At 42.4% G+C, this 19049-nt stretch overlaps 1 protein-coding gene across 1 annotated transcript; it reads right to left on the minus strand.

Moving 5' to 3' along the window:
* Positions 1–312: 312 nt before the first annotated feature.
* On the minus strand, positions 313–19003 carry PDIA4 (protein disulfide isomerase family A member 4). Its single transcript, XM_009642749.2, has 10 exons — positions 18955–19003; positions 14199–14376; positions 12239–12444; positions 11462–11600; positions 10799–11004; positions 9977–10135; positions 8673–8824; positions 8116–8272; positions 7787–8020; positions 313–7231 (listed from the first exon to the last, which is right to left on the minus strand). The coding sequence occupies exons 1-10, from the start codon at positions 19001–19003 to the stop codon at positions 6816–6818; spliced, it is 1896 nt and encodes a 631-aa protein (XP_009641044.2). The 3' UTR covers positions 313–6815.
* Between the last annotated feature and the right edge of the window lie 46 nt (positions 19004–19049).

Below are 19049 nucleotides of genomic sequence, written 5' to 3' on the forward strand. Positions count from 1 at the left end.
TTTCACAGCCAAGAGGATTATTTGTTCCTTATATACCCCTAGTTCAACAGGAACCTCTCAGGCCAAGTGTTGAAGTACTGTATCATAGCATAGAATCATAGACTGTTTTGGGTTGGAAGAGACCCCTAGAGGTCGTCCAGTCCAACCCCCCTGCAGTGAGCAGGGACACCGCTAACTAGATCAGATTGCTCAGAGCCCCATCCAACCTGGCCTTGAATGTTTCCAGGGGTGGGGCCTCCACTACCTCTCTGGGCAACCCATTCCAGTGTTTCACCACCCTCACTGTAAAGAATTTCTTCCTTATATCCAGTCTAAACCTACCCTGCTTCAGTTTAAAACCATTACCCCTTGTCCTGTCACAGCTGATGAAAGTTGACCATTGTCACAGTTCTCAGCAAAACAGGCTGCATCATTAGGAAAATGAACAAAAAACCCTGAATTGCTCGTACCACTGAAGCTGCTGTCACATCACTGTAACCAAATAAAGACTTTTTGATCCTTACCTGTTCCTTTTGGACAGCTTGCAGTACGAGGAATTGCCAACCCTTACCCCCCACTACTGTGCTGCCACAGAAAACAGCATGCTTCAAGGATCTCGTTAATAGTTATGGTGCATCTTGGAAGTGAAAGAATGAAAAACAAAGCCCACTGTGACTTTTTTTTATTTAAAATGTTACTTTTGTATTTAAAGAGTGGCTGTTTTGACCAAACTGAACTTTAAGAGCGATCTCTCAGAAATATAAATAGGCAGGAAGATTAGTAAGGCCACTTATATTTAAATAGACTTGTTAGTACACCAATAAACACCTCTCTCAACCTGCATCTGCTGTAGTTATGTGGTCTGTTACTGCTCCTTCAGGCTTGTTGAAGAGATCTTGAACAAAGCTCAACTCACCTGTCACTATGCCCTCTGTGAACATCTGCTGGTTGGGAATTGCTACAGCTTAATTAAGCTAGTGGAGTTTTACTGGCTATCCTTTAGTTGTTATCTTGAGACTGTAAGAGACCAAAACCAACTTAAAGCACAAAAAACCCCCAGCCATGCCCCACATTAAAATATATGACTAAATTCTACTGTCCAAGGGCATTATCAAAAGTAACATATGAAGTATTTCACATGGCTAGTGAATGCAAAACCCCCTTCCTTACTCAAAGCAGTACCATCTTCAAGACATGTGTTCCATTTCCTGAATGCATTCTGTGGTTCAGAAATCAGTATTAGTGTAGCATTAGCACCTAACAGAGTTGTGGAGCTTTGGTTGTGTCGCATACTTGCTTTTTGGAACAGGTGCATAGGCTAAATGCTAAATATTAAAGTTATTAGGCTAAATATGGAAAGTAAATAGCTGAAAACTTGTGGCCTGATATGTAAAGCAATCAGAATAGGTGAGTAAATGGTCCTGTCTAGCCTTGACTTCTCCGACTTTATGGAAATTTGAGTTATCATTTGCTTTTTTCTGAGCCCAGCTTCTGCTGTATTTTCTTTTACTCTGCTTCTATCATTCTGAGCAGCAATTTACCAGGCTCTATTGCAGAATAATTCTCCCCTATTGTAGGGCAAAACATCGTGAATTTCAAGAAGGCTACTATAATTTAGACAAAGCAAGTAAGAGGACATTAATCAAGAGCAGGTTGACAAGCATCAGCTTTCATTATGAAGAAACACTTGGCTGTTCAAAACCCCAGCGTACAGAAATCCATCAGAGGATTGGGTTACTGATTGTGATAAGGGTTTTCTTTGCATGATTGGATTAAACATAGCTTTATCTCCTTTACCATTTTGTTAATCAAGCCACACACAGCTTGGGATTTGAACAAACAGCATTTCTGAAGCTGAAATTTCCACCTTTCTAATGTAAGGATTCATGGCAATTCACAGAGCAGATCTCTTCCTCTCTATATGCAGAAATGAAACAGGAGAACAGCCATGTCCTTCCAGATCCAAGTAGTCTCACCCAGCCTCTGTAAAGACATGTTAATTTAGATTTCACGGTGTGTACAGAGCTTGCCCAGACATTCAGGAATGGTGTAGAAAGCAATGCTGCAAAGGGTGAGATAACAGCACAGTGGCTCCATAGAGAACCAGCTGTTCATGGCACAGGAATTCCAGCACTAACATTAACATGACATCAGTCTGCGCCCTCAGAGCATGCACAGCTGTGTCTAAAGGAGCCGGCTTTAGCGCAGAGCAACTGCCAAAGAAGTTGACAGGAAAAAAAGCTGACTTGTGAGCTTTGTAGGATTCTGGGCACAGACATCAAGACAGGTTGCACACACCAAGAAAATGTTTCCCCTGCCCACGTCTGCATGGCTGCATGTAACCTACCATGGGTCCAGGCAGGAAAAGGTGAGCCCTTCCTTGACAAATGCATTGCAGTGATGTGCAGCGATTCCTGCGACATCACCATACTTCAAGCTGTACAGCACTACTAGCTAAAGTCCCAGAAATGCCTGGCAACTTCAAGTTAAGATACTACAGCATTTCAGTGCCTTTGTAGGGTTGCTCACAGATCATCCCATCACACCTGGTCTGCACTGAAAAGGGAGTTTTGCAACCTAAGTGCAGCAAACCAAAGCCACATAGCTTAAATACAAGGCTTTGTACCAGTTTGACTAAGTGGGTTACATTCTTGTTTGCACAAAGCTTGATGTACTCATTACCCCACATCAAGGGCTGAGCGTACAGACTGCAGTACTCAATCCTCTGATCCTTGTCCATTCCAGTGCAGGCTGTCGCCAAAAAGCCTTTTGGAGCATGTACAGCTTGAAGTAGCTTCTCTTGCCTACCGCAAAAGAAAGGACAGAATTCTGACCACTACAGTTAGTGCTACTTTCTGAAAAGCCTTTAACCCGTATCATGTATTCTTATTCACGTTCTACTTTTCAGAAGCCTGTTTCCTCACATAACCTTCTGTACAACAGGGAAGATAAACTTTGTGGAGTAGTCTCTGCTCTGCAGTGCCATGCCTGCTAGCTACCAACCAAGTCTTAGGCCTATATAGTGGGTATCACCATAACAGTTTTGAAGTATAAAATCATTTCAAGTAGAAACCAAGAATAAACTTGATGAGTAAACTTGATTGGGAAGAGGCATGTCCCTTTACTATTATCAATCTCTTCCAGTACTGAACAAGCTAGCACTTAACACAGTATCAAGATCCCAAGCAGGTATTTACTGTCACCTTAAGTGTCCCATGGACAGAGAACAGATGAACTCACTCCTCAGGGATCACTGACTGTGCTAGAGTTGCTGCTTACCTTCGTCCATGACCCTTCAGGGATGCTTCCTTTCCCTGAAGAAGTCTCAAGTCTGACTACATAAAGATGTACTGCAATTCACAGAAGATTTTTTTTTATTTTCTAGAGCACGTGTGTATGGGAGATACTCACACCAGGCCAGGCTCCTCAGAGCCTACCTGGGAACTGTCGGTCCTGTGCTGTAGCATAAACTGCAGGATATCTTCTACTTGGAAGGATAATCAGAAGCAATACCCACAGCTGCATAAGCATAGGGCAAGAACAAGTGAGGGGGCACCCCTGTTCTTTTACACTGCATGCAATTTATTTTTCTCCTTCTGTAAGAAGGGAACACCAAAGCCAGTCAGTGGCACTTAGGTAATACATTAATGGAGTTCAGGATGCTTAGGAATGCATCCTAATGCACCAGGAAGGGAAAAGCAGACATGCATAATGCATTTAATAGAAATTCCAAAAGATGGTAAGACCTGTTCCCCTTAAGAGGCATCAATCACATTAAAATAACTTGTCAGGTAGACAGCTTTAACTGAGGCCTAATGATGTAGCCATCCCAATGAGTTTCGCAAAGCTGATGTGATGTTGGTAGTGCACACAGCAGGGTACAGGACACTGGACCTAAGGAAAGCAGTTTGCTTTCCGGTATGACTTCACTCAAAGCTGAAAGACAACAATACCCTCTCATCTTCCTGGGAAGCAATCAAGATAAATATATCAATTACAGCATGCAGATGCCAAGGTGTGCGGCACAGTCAAGGACTCACAGGAAACACCACCAGAAAATATCAATGTAAGGATGGATAAAGTCCTCATTTCCTCTCCTGCTCATAACCGAAACCCATAATCTACTTGGGGTAACACTGCCTGCTCTTGCAGCTCACAGTTGTCAAGAAATTAAGTTAGCAATACTACAACTAGTGTACTCCTCTTCCTTGTGTAGCTCTGACTAGAGCACTGCTGCACCAGAACAAAGTTCAGGTCTTTGAGCACAGCCCCAAAGTAACTGTACCAGGCTGCCTCCACCTGCAAAGGCAGGGAAAAGCAAGCTGGTAAGAGCACCACACAAGCACACCTCAGACACTCCCCTGGGCCTTGTGCCTTTTACTGCCATGAGGGCTCCCAGCAGGCTGGGGAGGGTGGTGTTCACTCCTTCTAGGAGGAAGACGTCTACAGAAACAGCACAGCATTGGCAAAGACAATGTTCACACCTGCAAGAAGAGAGGCAAGAAACTCATAATTAACTTTGACACTGTCCCAAGAAGAACGGAGCTTCAAGCTCTGACTGTACCCACCACCAATAAGGGACTTTTCACCTTCCCTTCTACGTGTTCCGTATTTATCCATGTGCTCCTGTTGGTTAGACCACACTGGTTTTGGAATAAATCCCTACAAGCCTGCAGCTAACTAATAAGTAGGAGCAATTTAGTTCCCTGCAGTATTACATGAGTTATCTGCTTAGAGATAGAAACTGAACTATGTTTAAGAATGGATTTTAAAAGTCTGTGCCTACTTCTTTGAACAACTGAATTGATCTCAGCTGGCACACAGAACAGAACTTGCTACTTGGCTTATGTATACTTTCTAAAGCTGGAAAAAGTCACCTCTAATGTAAGTTGGTGCTCAGCTAAGTCTGACTTCAGTCCTGTTGCCTATGCACAGACATTTAATCACAGATCATGGCCTTTGAAGGCTCCACAGAAAAGCTGCAAACAGAAGTGGCAAGTGATGGAAAGATAATGCACTTGGTAAGTGTCTTGTAGGTGAAATATTCTCTAAGCATAAACACACATCTGTACACTTAGAGGACTGTAGAGAAAAAGCCTTCTACTATGAAGGAGACTGACAATGCCAGGGCCCGAAGTGAATTATTACACTGCTCTAACACAAAGCAGCAATTGAGAACTGATCCTGCATAGCTGCTTAGCACTTCCCAGCTTTTGCTGATAAACAGGAGCTGAATGGCATTCAAGCACACCCCAGCACTCCGTGGAGATGTGGTACCATACCCTTCTTTCATAATATGCTGGCGAGCTTTGCTCACTAGCTTCAGATAAGTTGCTAAGTAAGAGAAAGCCTTCACAGTCGCATACACCTCTGCAATAACAGTTTGTTAACAGCCTAGACAGCAAGATGTGGCTAATGGTCAGTGGGGAACAGTCCTCTGTTAAGACAGGGCAGAGGTACACCCCTTCACCAGTGAGGCAAAGTGCAGAAGGATTATGTACCCCCTTGCAGGCCCTTTTGGGTCCTTAGACTGTATCTTAACCGCCACCTCCTGGACATGAGTTTACCCTTGCTACATAGAAGGCTGCTTCTCCCCAGAGAATAAAAAAAAAAAAAAAAAAAAGATTGGGCAGTGGTTTTAGATTCACACAACCTCCAGAGTTGAAAGCTAATGCAACAAGAAAATGCTGAAGGAAGACTGATATTTGTCTTTTGCAAGACAGAAAACAACACTGCTAGGAGAGAAGCACTACATCTCAAAACCGCCTCGGTGACACTCAGGTCACACACACCACAGCATCACAGCTCTGAGAAGCAGACACTGCTTCCAGAGTACGCAAGTCTGCCACCCCAACATGTCCCATAAATTTATGGACATATTTGAACTGGGACATTCAAAATCAGAATCCCCTTTTAAACGCCCATACTGTCAACTGGAGCATGGAGTAGATGTGATCATCCTTTGTACCTGCAGTAACTGCCACAGGACAAAGTCTATCAGAAGGTCTCGGTCTGCTTCCCTAAGAAGAATCACTACCAAACACTTCCTCTCTACAAAAGGAACGGAAACAGTAACACAGGTCTGACACCAGAATCCAAGCATTACCACCCACTACATGTTCTTTCTACCACACTCTGATTACTCCAAAATACGCTTGGGAAGACTTAAGATATAAATGGGTCAATATGGACTAGTAAAGAGAGGTAAATTAGAAAAACTGCTATTTTAGCATCACCCTCTCCACAGAGGGGCACAGAGCAAAAGCACACACGTCTAGACCACGTTTAGTTAGCTAGTCACTGTCTTATCTCAGTAGGACTGAATCACTCATCCACACTTTAGAAAGCCTCCATTATTACCCTCAGCAATGCATACAGTGATAGCCACATGAATGGGTATACAGAAATATAACAGAAGAGAGATTGGCTCAAAACACCCTTCCTTCCACTAACCATACCAACAAATAAGGGAAAGAAACCTGTTTGGCAGAGGCATTTGGTTCTCACTCTTTTTGGTAATATCTTTAACTTAAAAAAGACCCCACAACAAAACAACCAAACCCCACAACAGTTGCACTGGAGTCAAAGAATCAAGCTTAAGATAGTCACAAAAAATAAAGGATGTATTTTCTCCAAAGATCAAAATCATGACTAACGTAAGACATTCATATCAGAAAAGAGGTTCAGTGTCCAGAAAAACTTCTGCCATATAAAAAAAAGATACTGCAATTGCTTTACTGCTCAAGAATTTCCTTGCTCAAACTGCTTAATTCTTCTCTCACGAAGTTTTGTCAGTAACTTGCTTTTAACTACCACATACAACACCCTCATCTTATCTAAAGCTCTTCTTTTGTTCTGGAGAGTTTTGTCGCATGCTCTTCTATAAATTTGCTCAAATGCTCTAAATCTCTGTCCCCGCCTTCAAATTTAATAGGGTTGTTCTTCTTGTCCCTTGGAGCAAAGTAGATAGTGGGGAATCCCTCCACTTTGTAGCGTTCACTTGTGATGTCGTTGGCAGTAGCATCCATCTTGGCTATAACTAGATTTTTCTCATTCTTGTATTTTTTGCCTAGCTCCATATACACTGGTTCTAGTTTCTTGCAGTGTCCACACCATGGGGCATAGAACTCTATGAGAACATCATTCTTTGGATCCATTACTATGGTATCAAATGTTTTACCCACTACCACTTTCACAGGCCCTTTGTTATTTTTTGGCACTGGCTGGGACTTCACAATAGGCTTCAGTTTTCCTAGAAGGAAGCAAAACACATATCATTGTTAAGAATACAGTAAGAGAAGTCCTTACAATCTCCCACAAAAAGGGCCAAGTACATCCTCCCTCCAGAGAAAAGAATTGTACCAGTAAACGAACATACCTCTGCACAAAACATAGGCTGGCGTGACCTTTTAGCACAATAACCTTGTGATATACAGGCAACAGTTTGTTTCACAGTTGCCTAGAACCTTTCTCCCTCTTTTTATGGCTGTCCATCCACAATGTATTAGACAGTGATTTATTATACTAGTCCCAAATACGAAAGATCAGCTCACACTTTGAAGCTGCAAGAACATTTTAGGCTTGACAAACATGCTCAGTTTCAGAATATAGGTAGATGCCGCAGCGCAGTCCAAGCAACAAAGTTAATAAACTGAGGTTAAAAAAGGCAAGAAACATACAAAAGCTTTAAGCCACAGAGCACTGTAAGGTTGCACATATGACTTTATTGTAGCCACTGCCTCAGGAAAAACTCTTGGAAGAGGAAACAAAGTAAATGGCTTAGAGAACCCTATTTTTAGAAACTTACCTTTTTTGAATGCCAGCACAAATTGCCTGAGTACACTGGAGTCAAACTCTTCTGGCTCCATGGCATATTTCTTGCCACCTTCATCCAAAATGGCAACATTGACATCCTCTCCACTCTCAAGCAGGCCCAAATCTTTAATTTCAGACGAATAATCTTCCTCATCACTCACAGCAAACACGTATTCAGGGAAGTCTTTGGCCACTTCCAGGACTTTCCCTCTCCAGTACTGGGTAGCTAAAAAAACCAGAACACAACAGGATTAGTAATTTCTAGTTACTTGCTGCTTGCTTCCTCCAAAAGTGGAGGAATGGTAATGTTACAGAACTTACCAACACGGTAGTCAAAACTGAAGTCTACAGAATAATAGACAACCACTAGAGGACGCTTAGCATATCTTTTAGCATCATTGGAAGGCTTGCGATGACCAACTAGAGGCAAAGCATGTTTTAGCACGTGCTCTTTAATCTCTGATCCATCTGTAGAGTCCTGCTTAAAAAAAAGGGAAAAAAGTTCAGATAAATTGATTTAAGTGGTATTTGTTATGCACTACTGAAAACTAATATTGACGCATGCATGAATGAGAAAGATGGACATGTTATAAACGATGCTGCCACCATATTATTCAAATCCTTGAGCACTAAAGATAATTTAGTATTCTACCCTTACACTGAATATTGTAATGGTACATTATTATTTGAATACATAACCTCTGAGTTAATTTCATAAAGCTTTCTCAAACAAAGCAATACAGTTTCAGGGAACAAACAGATGGCCTCAAGTATCTAATGGAGTACTTCCAACAGGAAGATGCTAACTGCTCATACATATAAAGAAAGAGAACCTTCAACTCACACACAAACTTTCTAGGTTTGGATCAGCTACTCACTTTAAGATCCAAAACATGCATCTTGGGCTCGTGCTTTGACTGAAATTTTTCTGGCTGCATGACAACCAGTTTTCCTGGAGATGCTTTCAATAGTTTTGCAATCTCATTGCTGAAGGTGTGATGGAACTTGTAATCTTCTCTTAAACCGTTAGCTGAAAGATTAAGGTTAGGGAGAAGGAAGAGTCATCAAAAAGTAAACTGACAGCCTCTGACCAAAATCTTGAGACTGCACTGCAAGGAAACTCTCTTCCCATCTCAAAGGGACACGGAACAATCCAGAGTCTTGGGGAACAGCTCTCATACAGGGGTGAGAAGCATGTGGAAATACAGACAATTTGAGTAGCACTATTTGAATGCTGTTCAACAACCCATCTACTTGATGAGTTATTCCACATATTCAAAAACCTTCAACTGCTTCCAAAACATCTACAGTGAAACAGCTATTTGCTTGTCAGTCTCCTACCTCTTGGCTTCTCCCCATATAACAGAAAGAAAAGCAGGAAAGGAACTCACAAGGTCACCTAGCCAATCTACTTGCTTTGGGGCAGCCTGGAAAACAGTTCTGTACCTTGCCATGCTGGAGGAACCAAATCAGCTCCTAATCCAACTACAAATGATGGCAGCCCCAGAAGCAGGTATAGCTAGGGGCAGAAGAATTGCCCACACTGCTCTCAAGGCTCTGGGAGAAACTTAAGAGTGGCTGTGAATGGTTCAATCATGTGAGACACAGGGACTGACCAAAGGGGGTGAGCACTTGAAGTGCTTAGCCTCTTCTGTGTGGTGGCAAATATCGTTAACAGGACCATCAATGTGTCACACCAAAGGGTTTTTTAAGAATAAACATTGCCAGGAATGGTCTAGCTGAACCAATCCAGAGATGGATGATTATTCTTTCTCCACACCCCCCACCCCAAAGAAGTTCAGCAAAGCCCAGCCTCTGGAACAGTCAAATATGAATCAAGCAACAGCAGATGGCAAAGCTAGCAAGGCTTTAAGCCAAGAAAGTTGCAATTTGTTCCTCAGCTAGGAATTTTCCCTCCTCTATTTTGCGTGGTTTTAGGGACACAGTGCCAAGAGGAGGTATCTCTTGTGGCTGGCTGATACTTTAGCTATAGCCTCAAATCTAGTGCAAGCTTTTTTCTTGAATACAAGTGGAAGACCACACTTCAATCTCCTCCCTCTCATTCCTCTCCAACCTCCCCCACTGGACTAAAAGCAGAAATAAATGATCTTTTCATGCCCAAAGTGCTGGGCAAAATCTCGACAAAACATACATTTCATTAATATTTTAAAGCATTCTTTACCTGCTTCCTGATAGAGCTGATAGGCTTTGTCATTCTCTCCACTAAAGACACCAATGATGATGACATCATCCCCATCCCTCAGAAATTCCTGTACCTGCTTGGTAGCCTGAATCTGTTTGGATGGAGGACCAGCCTGTTCAATCATGTAGTCGACAATACCTGCAAGACAAACCCACCCCCAAAAAGTTGCTTAGAACATTGAACAACTGAAAGATTCAGGCACTTCCTCTATGGCGTTGTTTAATACCACATTTCCCTTGGACACCTTTCTTTCTGCGCAGCCCTCCCACAATAGCTAAAAGACCAAATCAGCAAGACCTCAGTCCAAGTTTTTAAAGCTGCAGTTGTGGATATGCTCTTTCAGGTTGGTTTCAGAAAAGGTGACTAAGCGCAAGTTCCATGAATATCAGCTGAACTTTCAAGTAACCTTCCCTTCCAGAATTCCAGACCCTTCACTGTCTCCTAATCCTGCTATGAGCCAAAGTTCTACCTGGATAGTCTTAAGTCTTCCCTCTTATTAAAACCTAATATTGAGCGCTTTGCCAGCCCTTCCAGGCTGCCCATTTGTTCACACTGCCACTGCTTCACCATGTGTATTTAACTTCCTTTATATTAGAAGAAGCTTATAGTATCACCACTAGATGTTATAAAGATTAGAGACAAATTTACACTGCTGGCCCGCTCTCTGTATAAGAGCACAGTCTTTCAGGTTTCCCCAACTACAACTGCTATGATGTCAGCAAGTCTGCAAGTCTTATCAATATATCAAAACACTTGTGGTCAAGCCCTCAGAAAATAAAGAAAAAGCAGAAGTTGCAGTACCGTATTTTTCCCGTGGACCATTGTAGTCATAAGGTTTTCCCTTGCGGAAGATTTTCAGAGTTGGGTAGCCCGAAACATCAAACTTCTTTGCAAGCTCAGTTTCAGCAGTGGCATCGACTTTAGCCAAGTGAATAGGAGGTGTGCGCTTGCTGAGCTCCTGGGCAGCCTTCTCGTATTCTGGAGCAAGCCTTTTGCAGTGTCCACACCTAGGGAAGGGGAGGGGAGGGCAGTTTTTACAAGCCATGAATCCTGCTAGGTACCTTCTACCTCTGCAGTGGAAGAGTTAAGTCTTCCAGAATGGAGAAAGTAGAAATGGGGTTATTCAATCTGTAGAGGACACTGCAGTGTAGAAGACTTGTCTCTCTAGCCTCTATGTCTGGTCCCACATTACTATAGATAGCTTAATTTTTAGTAAGGACCAACTCAGCATCTCTCAACATGGTCCCAAACTAGTAAATAAGGAGAATCTTCGGTGAAGTTTTGAAGACCACCCCTTGCCGAGATACAGATCCAGTCTAGTCTTCAAGTGATTTGCAGTGCAAACTAAGGTACACCAGAGCTACACACAGCTGCACAAGGCAAGCCTCTTTAAAGAGGCATGACAACCAAGAGTGTTCAGGCCAGCTGTGCTAGCAAAGTACAGGTGACTGCCTTCTTGCTTACCACGGAGCATAGAACTCCACAAGGATTATGTCAGCATCATTCACGACGTCATCAAAATTATCCTGGGTCAATACCAGGGTAGCTTCTGGTGGAGGGGTCCAATTGGGGTCAGAAACTTCCTTGACTTTGGCCACAATTGCTGAAATACAGTTCAACAGCCCAATTAACAAGTTTGCATTATCATATCAGTAGCATATCGAATGTAAAATCAGAGTGGCAAGCATGGCCTTGGACCAAAGCTTACATGTCAAGCTTACACAAGAACACTTTCTTAATCAAGATTCATTATGTTTTACTTCATTGTTGGTATTGCCAAGAAGGTCTTCTCTTAACCCCATAGAGATCTTACTTATGCAGAGCACAGATCTGTACTTTGCAGCACCATAGCATGTGAATTCCACCTCAAAACAGACAGAGAAGATACTTTTTCCCCCTCTGACTGAAGTTGGACACATTAAGCAAGAAACAAATGGTTTTATATATGGTCAATATACAGATCAGATGTTTCTTATGAGCCGATCCTGCAAACATGAGACTACCTCCTCTTCTAGTCAAGTCGCATTTCTAGAAACCTTCCATTACTAACAGCACTACCCACTACCTGCAAAAGTGTCCTCTAGCATTCAGCCAATTGAGAAGACAGGCAAAATTTCAGTGTTTGTAGTATTTTTCTGCTTAAGATAAAGTAACTTGAGATCAAAGTCCTTCAAAATAGTCACAGCAATACCATATACTACTTAGCTTTCTCACAGAGAACTGCAAAGGACTGGTGCTTACCATCTTCTGTCCGAGAACCGTCATAGTCAACAGGTTGGCCTTTTTTCAGGATTTTGATGGTTGGGTAGCCACTGACATCAAAACGACTTGCTAGTGAAGTGGCTGCAGTAGCATCTACTTTAGCAACTGGAATAGGAGGGTCATTTTCCTTCAGAGTTTTGGCTATCTTTTCATATTCAGGAGCAAACTGCTTGCAATGCCCGCACCTGTCAGAGGAAGACACAAGTAGGTATATAAATGCATGACAGACAAGGGTATTTTGCTATTCTGCATTTCCAGGATGCCTTCTGACAGATGTTCACAACATTAACATAAGAATATTTGTCTTGCTATGTTTTTTGGATCATGGAGAGGCAGAGAGTAACTGTAGCTAATGTGCTGTTTGTTCAAATCCCAACCTCTTTTCTTTTTTCCTCCATTCAAAAAGCAACACGTTTCCATATATGTTTTATAAAGCCATTGTAAAAAAATTTTTTTAAAACAAAATTGCAAACCTTGTACCATGCTTCTCCTTCCTCCCTGGCCCCCCAAATATGGTCTCATTCAGACCAGTTTCTCCCTAATCTAGGTTCATCCTTTCTACCCAGCAATCTAAATTGAAGTAAAGGGAAAAATGAACCAGTAGTTAAGTTGGCCTAATGAAGTCTCAAGCCCACGATGGTATTGCAGCACCTGTTCTTTCTCTGGCCACACCAGAACTCTTTGGGAAGAACAGAGGCTCCTGATGGAAAAGCTGTCGTGACAGGCTATCAGCATAAGAAAAGCCAAACATAGCTTGACAAGCTGTAATTGAAACCAGAATGAAGAAAAAAAAAAAAAGGGAAAGTCATGTGTAGCAGACAGCCTATACTCCTTAGCCTCTCAACTGGCAGGAGGGGGAGTAGAAGAGAGGTGTTTAGTCTGTGATAATCACACATCTTTCTGCTCAGATAAATTAAGCTTTGTGTTCAGTTTTCATGCAGGCAAACTATAACTGCAGAAATAGTACCTACAGCCAAGCAGGGATGGGATTCTCTGTAGTAAGAATGCCATTAGTTAAAATGCCACTCCACCTCAAGCAAGATCATATTCTCCCCTCTATTCAAAGGCTAGAAAAGGACAAATAAGTAAGTCATCTTTGTATCACTAAGCCACAAAGGAAGGAAGGTTCTGGCTGCAACACTAACTCAGCAACTTGACTTCAAATACATTCTACTCTTGTTTTTCCCCACTAACCATCCCTATTATTTTTGTCCATAGGAATGCAAGAGAAGATACCTTCTGGCCTAAATTCTTTGTCTCAGCTGTATGCAGATAAATCCATTGTAGCTCCCCTGAGCACACTGGTGTTAACTCTGTGTACTCTGGTATGCCAGCAGAATTATCATCATCAGGCAGATGTATGAGGCACTGTTTAAGTTGGCAATACAAACAAACCATGTCCTTACTCACACCACACCCTTGTGGCAAGGACAGAGATTTTTGAACTCGAGAAGGAAAACCTTCTAGCAATTCCCCTGCTAGGGAAGCTTCCTCCATCTAGATGAGGAAGTGCACAAGCTCTCAGTGTGCCAGAACAAGGACGCGATAGCAAGCTGCAAGACCACACTGCATGACTTTTCTAGGGATCACTGGGACCGCCTCTGCTCCCTGACAGGCGCAGAGCAGGGATGGATCCAGGGCTGTGCTTCCCTTGGTATGAGATCCCTCAACATAACCCACATCTGTGGAAAAAGAACAGGCTGTTGTCTGTCGCATGGTACAGGGGCAGGGAAAAGGGTGCCTCCCAACCACCAGAACAGTCCCCTACCCTGAACTACATCAGGGTCCAGTGCTTCTCCTGCAGACAAATTACTCTTACATCATCTTTAAAACTGTAACCCAGGCCCACTTCTTTATGAGGGTGCAGGTGTCCTGTCAGAGAAGCCCCCGACAGCCACCATGACTGCACCTAAGGAGGTACTGCAGACTGTGAACCCACCATGGTGCATAGAACTCCAGAAGCACAGTGTCCTTGTCTGCAGTAAAGGTGTCAAAGTTTGCATCATTCAAGACTAATACACCGTTTTCTTCTTTAACTTCAGAATCATCATCATCATCGTCATCATCTTCTTCATCATCATCACCATCATCATCGTCAGCTTCTTTTGTAACAGATTCTGGAAAAGTAGAAATGCAACATTGATTAGACTGTGTCAAGTTTAACATTAAAATAACACTACCAATAACACACCCAGATTAAGTATATCCTGTGGTTTAAAAAAGTCAACACAGGTTAGCTCCTGCTTCACATGCAGCTACTGCAGTTTGCAAAAGCTTGGACTCTAATGTTTGACCAGTCCCATTTCATTTCTGTCCACACTGCACCAACAAACAGTATCAATTTTAGTAAAGTGCCAACACGCATTTCACTCTTCAGGGCAAACTAAAAATCTGGATACAATGAGAATTAATCCAGACCTACGTGACAATCGCTACCAAGGTTCATTGAGTATCTTGCTAAAATGTGGGAAGTGAGGCACCAGACTTGTTTTGTTGGGCCAGGAAGGGCACACAGATGATACACGAATTCAAACAGAAGCCCTCCATCATATAGCAAGACAGCTGTCCTTCAAGCACAGCAACTTGTGATTGGAAAAACTAGGTATCTTGTACCGAAAAAGCAGACGTAATCTGTCCCTAATGCTTTCCTTGTACCCCTAGTCACTACACCTGCAAGGCAACTGCTGTGCTCGGCTTGTCTGAAAGTCTAATAAACAGACAGGCTGGCTATAAACTCAAATGCCACCATTTCACTACTACCAAGGTGGTTTAGAGGCAGCACTTCAAAATTATCCTCCTGTTCCTAACTACTCAATCCCAGCCCTGACACCTCAATATAGCTTGCTTTCAGTTACAGCAATGTTTCAGGTCTGCAATTCATTGAAGAATTTTTTCACTCATAGGAGCATCACTGCTGATCAGTACCAGGCTGAGTGCAAAATCAAGTAAGTGACTGTCACAGAAGTCCTGTCTAAACCCACTCCCATGTACTTGGCAGATGCAAGGTACTCTTCTGAAATAAATGAGTGAAGACTTCTTTCAAGAACTTTTGGGGGGGCCTTTGATTTAAAGAGACCAAAACTGCTAGTCCAGAACAGGCCTTGCAAGGAGAAAACAGATTTGCTAAGTCACCAAAGTAAAGTCAGCACATGAAATCTGAAGCCAGGACATTTCAACTGATTCAGTCTTTGTTGACTGGGAATTTGAGATGGTTTCTTTAACATTTGATCTTTCACGTTACTTTATTTTTTTAAACTGCTATCATTCAAGGCGAGCAGACCTTCCTGAATGTCTTTAAAGGTATTTCAGTCACAGAACAAGTCATGAAAATACCTCATCCCAAATGAAAACTGTACAATGAAGCTAAGGCCCTTTCAACCACTGGGAGTTCCAATGTATTAAAAAAAAAAAAAAAAAAGAGAGATTAAGGTTTCCTGTTCAAAACTATTTTCTACTTAACTTTAATTGGCTTTTGACTAAGCTGACAAGAATTACTGCAGTAGGACAGCCAGCCATGTATACATAAGTTACCTATTCAGGACAAGAATTCTGAAGATACTCTGATTTCATCCGGAATTTGAAAGTCAAGAGTGACAAATATGTAGTATCCAGGTATGAAAAAGTGATTAAAACCAAAACCCACTGTTCTCAGACCACAGGTACAAGCTCACTGTGGGCATAATTATGATGTTGAATTGCAATACCTTCTTCTAACAGAGAAATGGGTATTAAAAAAATAAGTCTATATGCTCTCAGAAAACAACATGTCCCTGGAGAGAATGCAATAATTTTAATTAGAACCCAGCTTTATGCACCACCAAAATATTAAAGCTTCTGATAAGGAGAGAGATCACACGAGATCATTTATCACACAACAGTAGTGACCTGGATTAAGTTTCTTTAATAACTATTACCACTTCATCCGATCTATGAAGCAGCCAAAGCACTATTTGCAAGCTGACAATGCCTCCTGTGTTGCTGCCTCTGAGCACTTGCAGTGAAAGGGCTGAACTGTCAAACACCCAAAGTGAATCTACAGCAGTCACATACCTACGGGACTGCAATGGTGAACAAGCTAGTTTTCAGGGGGGCTCAGCAGTCAAAAATTCTGCATGCCCAGCAGTTTTGAGGGCTATGTTTCACCGCAGGGTGTTCGTAGTTGGTCTGTGCCTGAATTCCCAGAGACTTGCACAATACCCATTGCTTTTCAAAGCAAATCACTTCAGACTTGATTTTTCCTGACCCAAGACAATTTGAGCAAAACTAGCCAGCCAATTCTGCTCACATATCTCAAACTAACCACCAGGCTGCAACTCTTACTCCTGCCTACTATGCTAACTACCCGCACTGACAGAGAAAAAGACCACCGCAACTACTGCGACATAGGCTCATGGTTTAGAAAGCAAAGCATCGTCTACAAAAACATCCCGTACCAGTGGAAAATGTTACCACTAGATCCAACATCCATCACTGAAATAGTTTTTTTATCTTTCACTGCAAGTGTTTGTGTTTGCTATCATAAAACTTCCTTGACAGTGAGACATTGTTACAGGCATTACAGACACCCACTTCCTCCTCCTCAGAAATGGAGGCAGGTCAGTAGCACATTAACAGCAGGACTCCAGCTTTTCCCAAATGGCTTATAGACGGCATGATTTCCAAAAAAACCCCCACCCTAAACTCCATACCTATAAAGTGGTCGTTCTATAAAGTGGTCCTTAGAGTGCAGACTCACCCTCTGCAGTCTCAAGCTTCACGAACACCTAGGGTTATCATAGCTACCTTTAATGTCCCCTTTCGTGCTGGGACTGAAAGACCTGCTTCAAGGACCTGACCAAGTATGGGAGCGTTGAGCTGGACTTTTTTCATTACAAGCAAGAAACTTTCTCTTACATTAATGATTTACAATTCGAATAGAACAAATATAGGATGAATCTAACTGTGACACTGAAATGGCAGAAGTAGCTAATATATATTTGCACAAGACAGCTCATGAAAATAAAATAGCTTGCACCCAAACTGAAGCATATTTGTTTCTTAAAGCTACTTGCAAAGCAGGTGGACAAACCAACAAGTGACAGCTGTGGCCAAAACCCACCCTCTGGTAAAATACAGACCAATCCCTTTTGCTCCAACAAAGCATTTCCACAAGTTTCAACAGATTATTACACAAGCAAAAAAAAACCACAATGAAAATTATACTGCTTTTAAGACTTCAGGTACATGATGCTGGCTGGCAGGCCTTCAGGATGACAGCTACTGTAACTGAAATTAATTCTTACAGTAACTTCGCTGACCTTTCAGCATTTATTGGAAGCTTGGCCTAGTAATTTTTTCTTACGTAGAGTGAATCCCACATGAAAAAGCTGCACCCAGACATCAGTGGTTTCTGGATTCTGCCTGAAAGTTTCCTTTTGAGGAGGGCACTGCAGTGCCTGTTTCGATTGGATGAACTCAGTTTTCAAAAACACAGAAGTCAAGACTTGTAATCTGTTGCCTGGTTTCATCTGAATTTTTCACCTCGTGAACAATCAATTTCCATAAGGTTACTTGCTTGTTGCAAAGTACACTTGTTCCACCTTTTACTAGCCTGCATTTCAAGGGCAAAAATGGAAATCCCTAACTACATGCCTTCTTAAGGCAAAGGCTTGGTAAAGCCTAGTTCATGATTTGTATACAATTTTGCAATACACAAGAGAAATAGGAAAATGCAATGGGTTAGTGTTCAACTTGCACACAGAAATACTTTCATTACTGTGCATCTTTGATCCCGATAACTCCTATAACAAGAAGAACAGCACACGTGGGAAATACTGATGAGAGCCTGGCCCACGAGAAGCTGAGCTACTGCTGCCAGCCACAGGACCCAGGCTTTGCTGTAACATCACAGGTGTTACTTCACCTTTTGAAGGTAGTAGGGGAAATCAGTACTGGGCTTTGTCACATGCTACAAAGTGATGACAACCAAGTGTTCTAGCTAACAGCAGAGAAACAGACATAATACATGCATTTCAGCTTAGAATTAAAAAAAAAAAAGCTTCATAGGAAGATTCTGTATCTCCTTACTCTAGATGCTATATCCTATAAAAAAATCTTTTGATCTTTATCCTTTAGATCACACAGTTGGTCACACAGATAAGGTGCCTGACATAAATGCATTTCTTCAAGCTTCAGTGCCTGTTCACTGAGCAAGAACTTGCAGGGCAGGAGTTCAGGAGGTCATCCATAATCCAGTCTCCCTGAATGCCCTCTAATACTTAACATACAGGAGTGTTAACACGGGAAGGACAAAAGATGTAGGATTTCTCAAAATCCAGATGAAAGAAACTTAGAAACAAGGAAGAAGCACCTTCAAATACCTGCCTCCTGCATACAGGTGCTAAACTTTGTAAGTGAGAGCAGCTTTCTTTCAGCTAATTTTGGAGAAGAGAAGATGAGCGTCAGTGAAATTCAAAGACAACAGTAAGAAAAGCCAGGAAACTAGCAAGGCACGGCCTTCCTTCTGGGAAAAAATAAACAACCCGTTTCAAACACACAGAATGCGGATCCCCCGAGCTAAGGGGTGAAGAAGAGCGTGATGCACCAGGTAACGAAACCGCAAGTTTACTAGTAATTTAAAAGTCAGCAGTTGCCAACACGCCTAATTACTCGCTTTTAATTCCTCGTTTAGAAGAGGCGAGGCAGCGCTGCCGCACCGCCAAGGAGCGACGAACAGGGCTGCGGCAAGGGGGCTCTCCGAGGCATCGCCGCCCCCGCGGGGGGGAGGGAGGGGGGGCAGCGCCCAACCTCC

This window comes from Egretta garzetta, unplaced genomic scaffold, assembly GCF_000687185.1.
Source record: "Egretta garzetta isolate BGI_Z169 unplaced genomic scaffold, ASM68718v1 scaffold610, whole genome shotgun sequence".
Classification (NCBI taxonomy): Eukaryota; Metazoa; Chordata; class Aves; order Pelecaniformes; family Ardeidae; genus Egretta; species Egretta garzetta.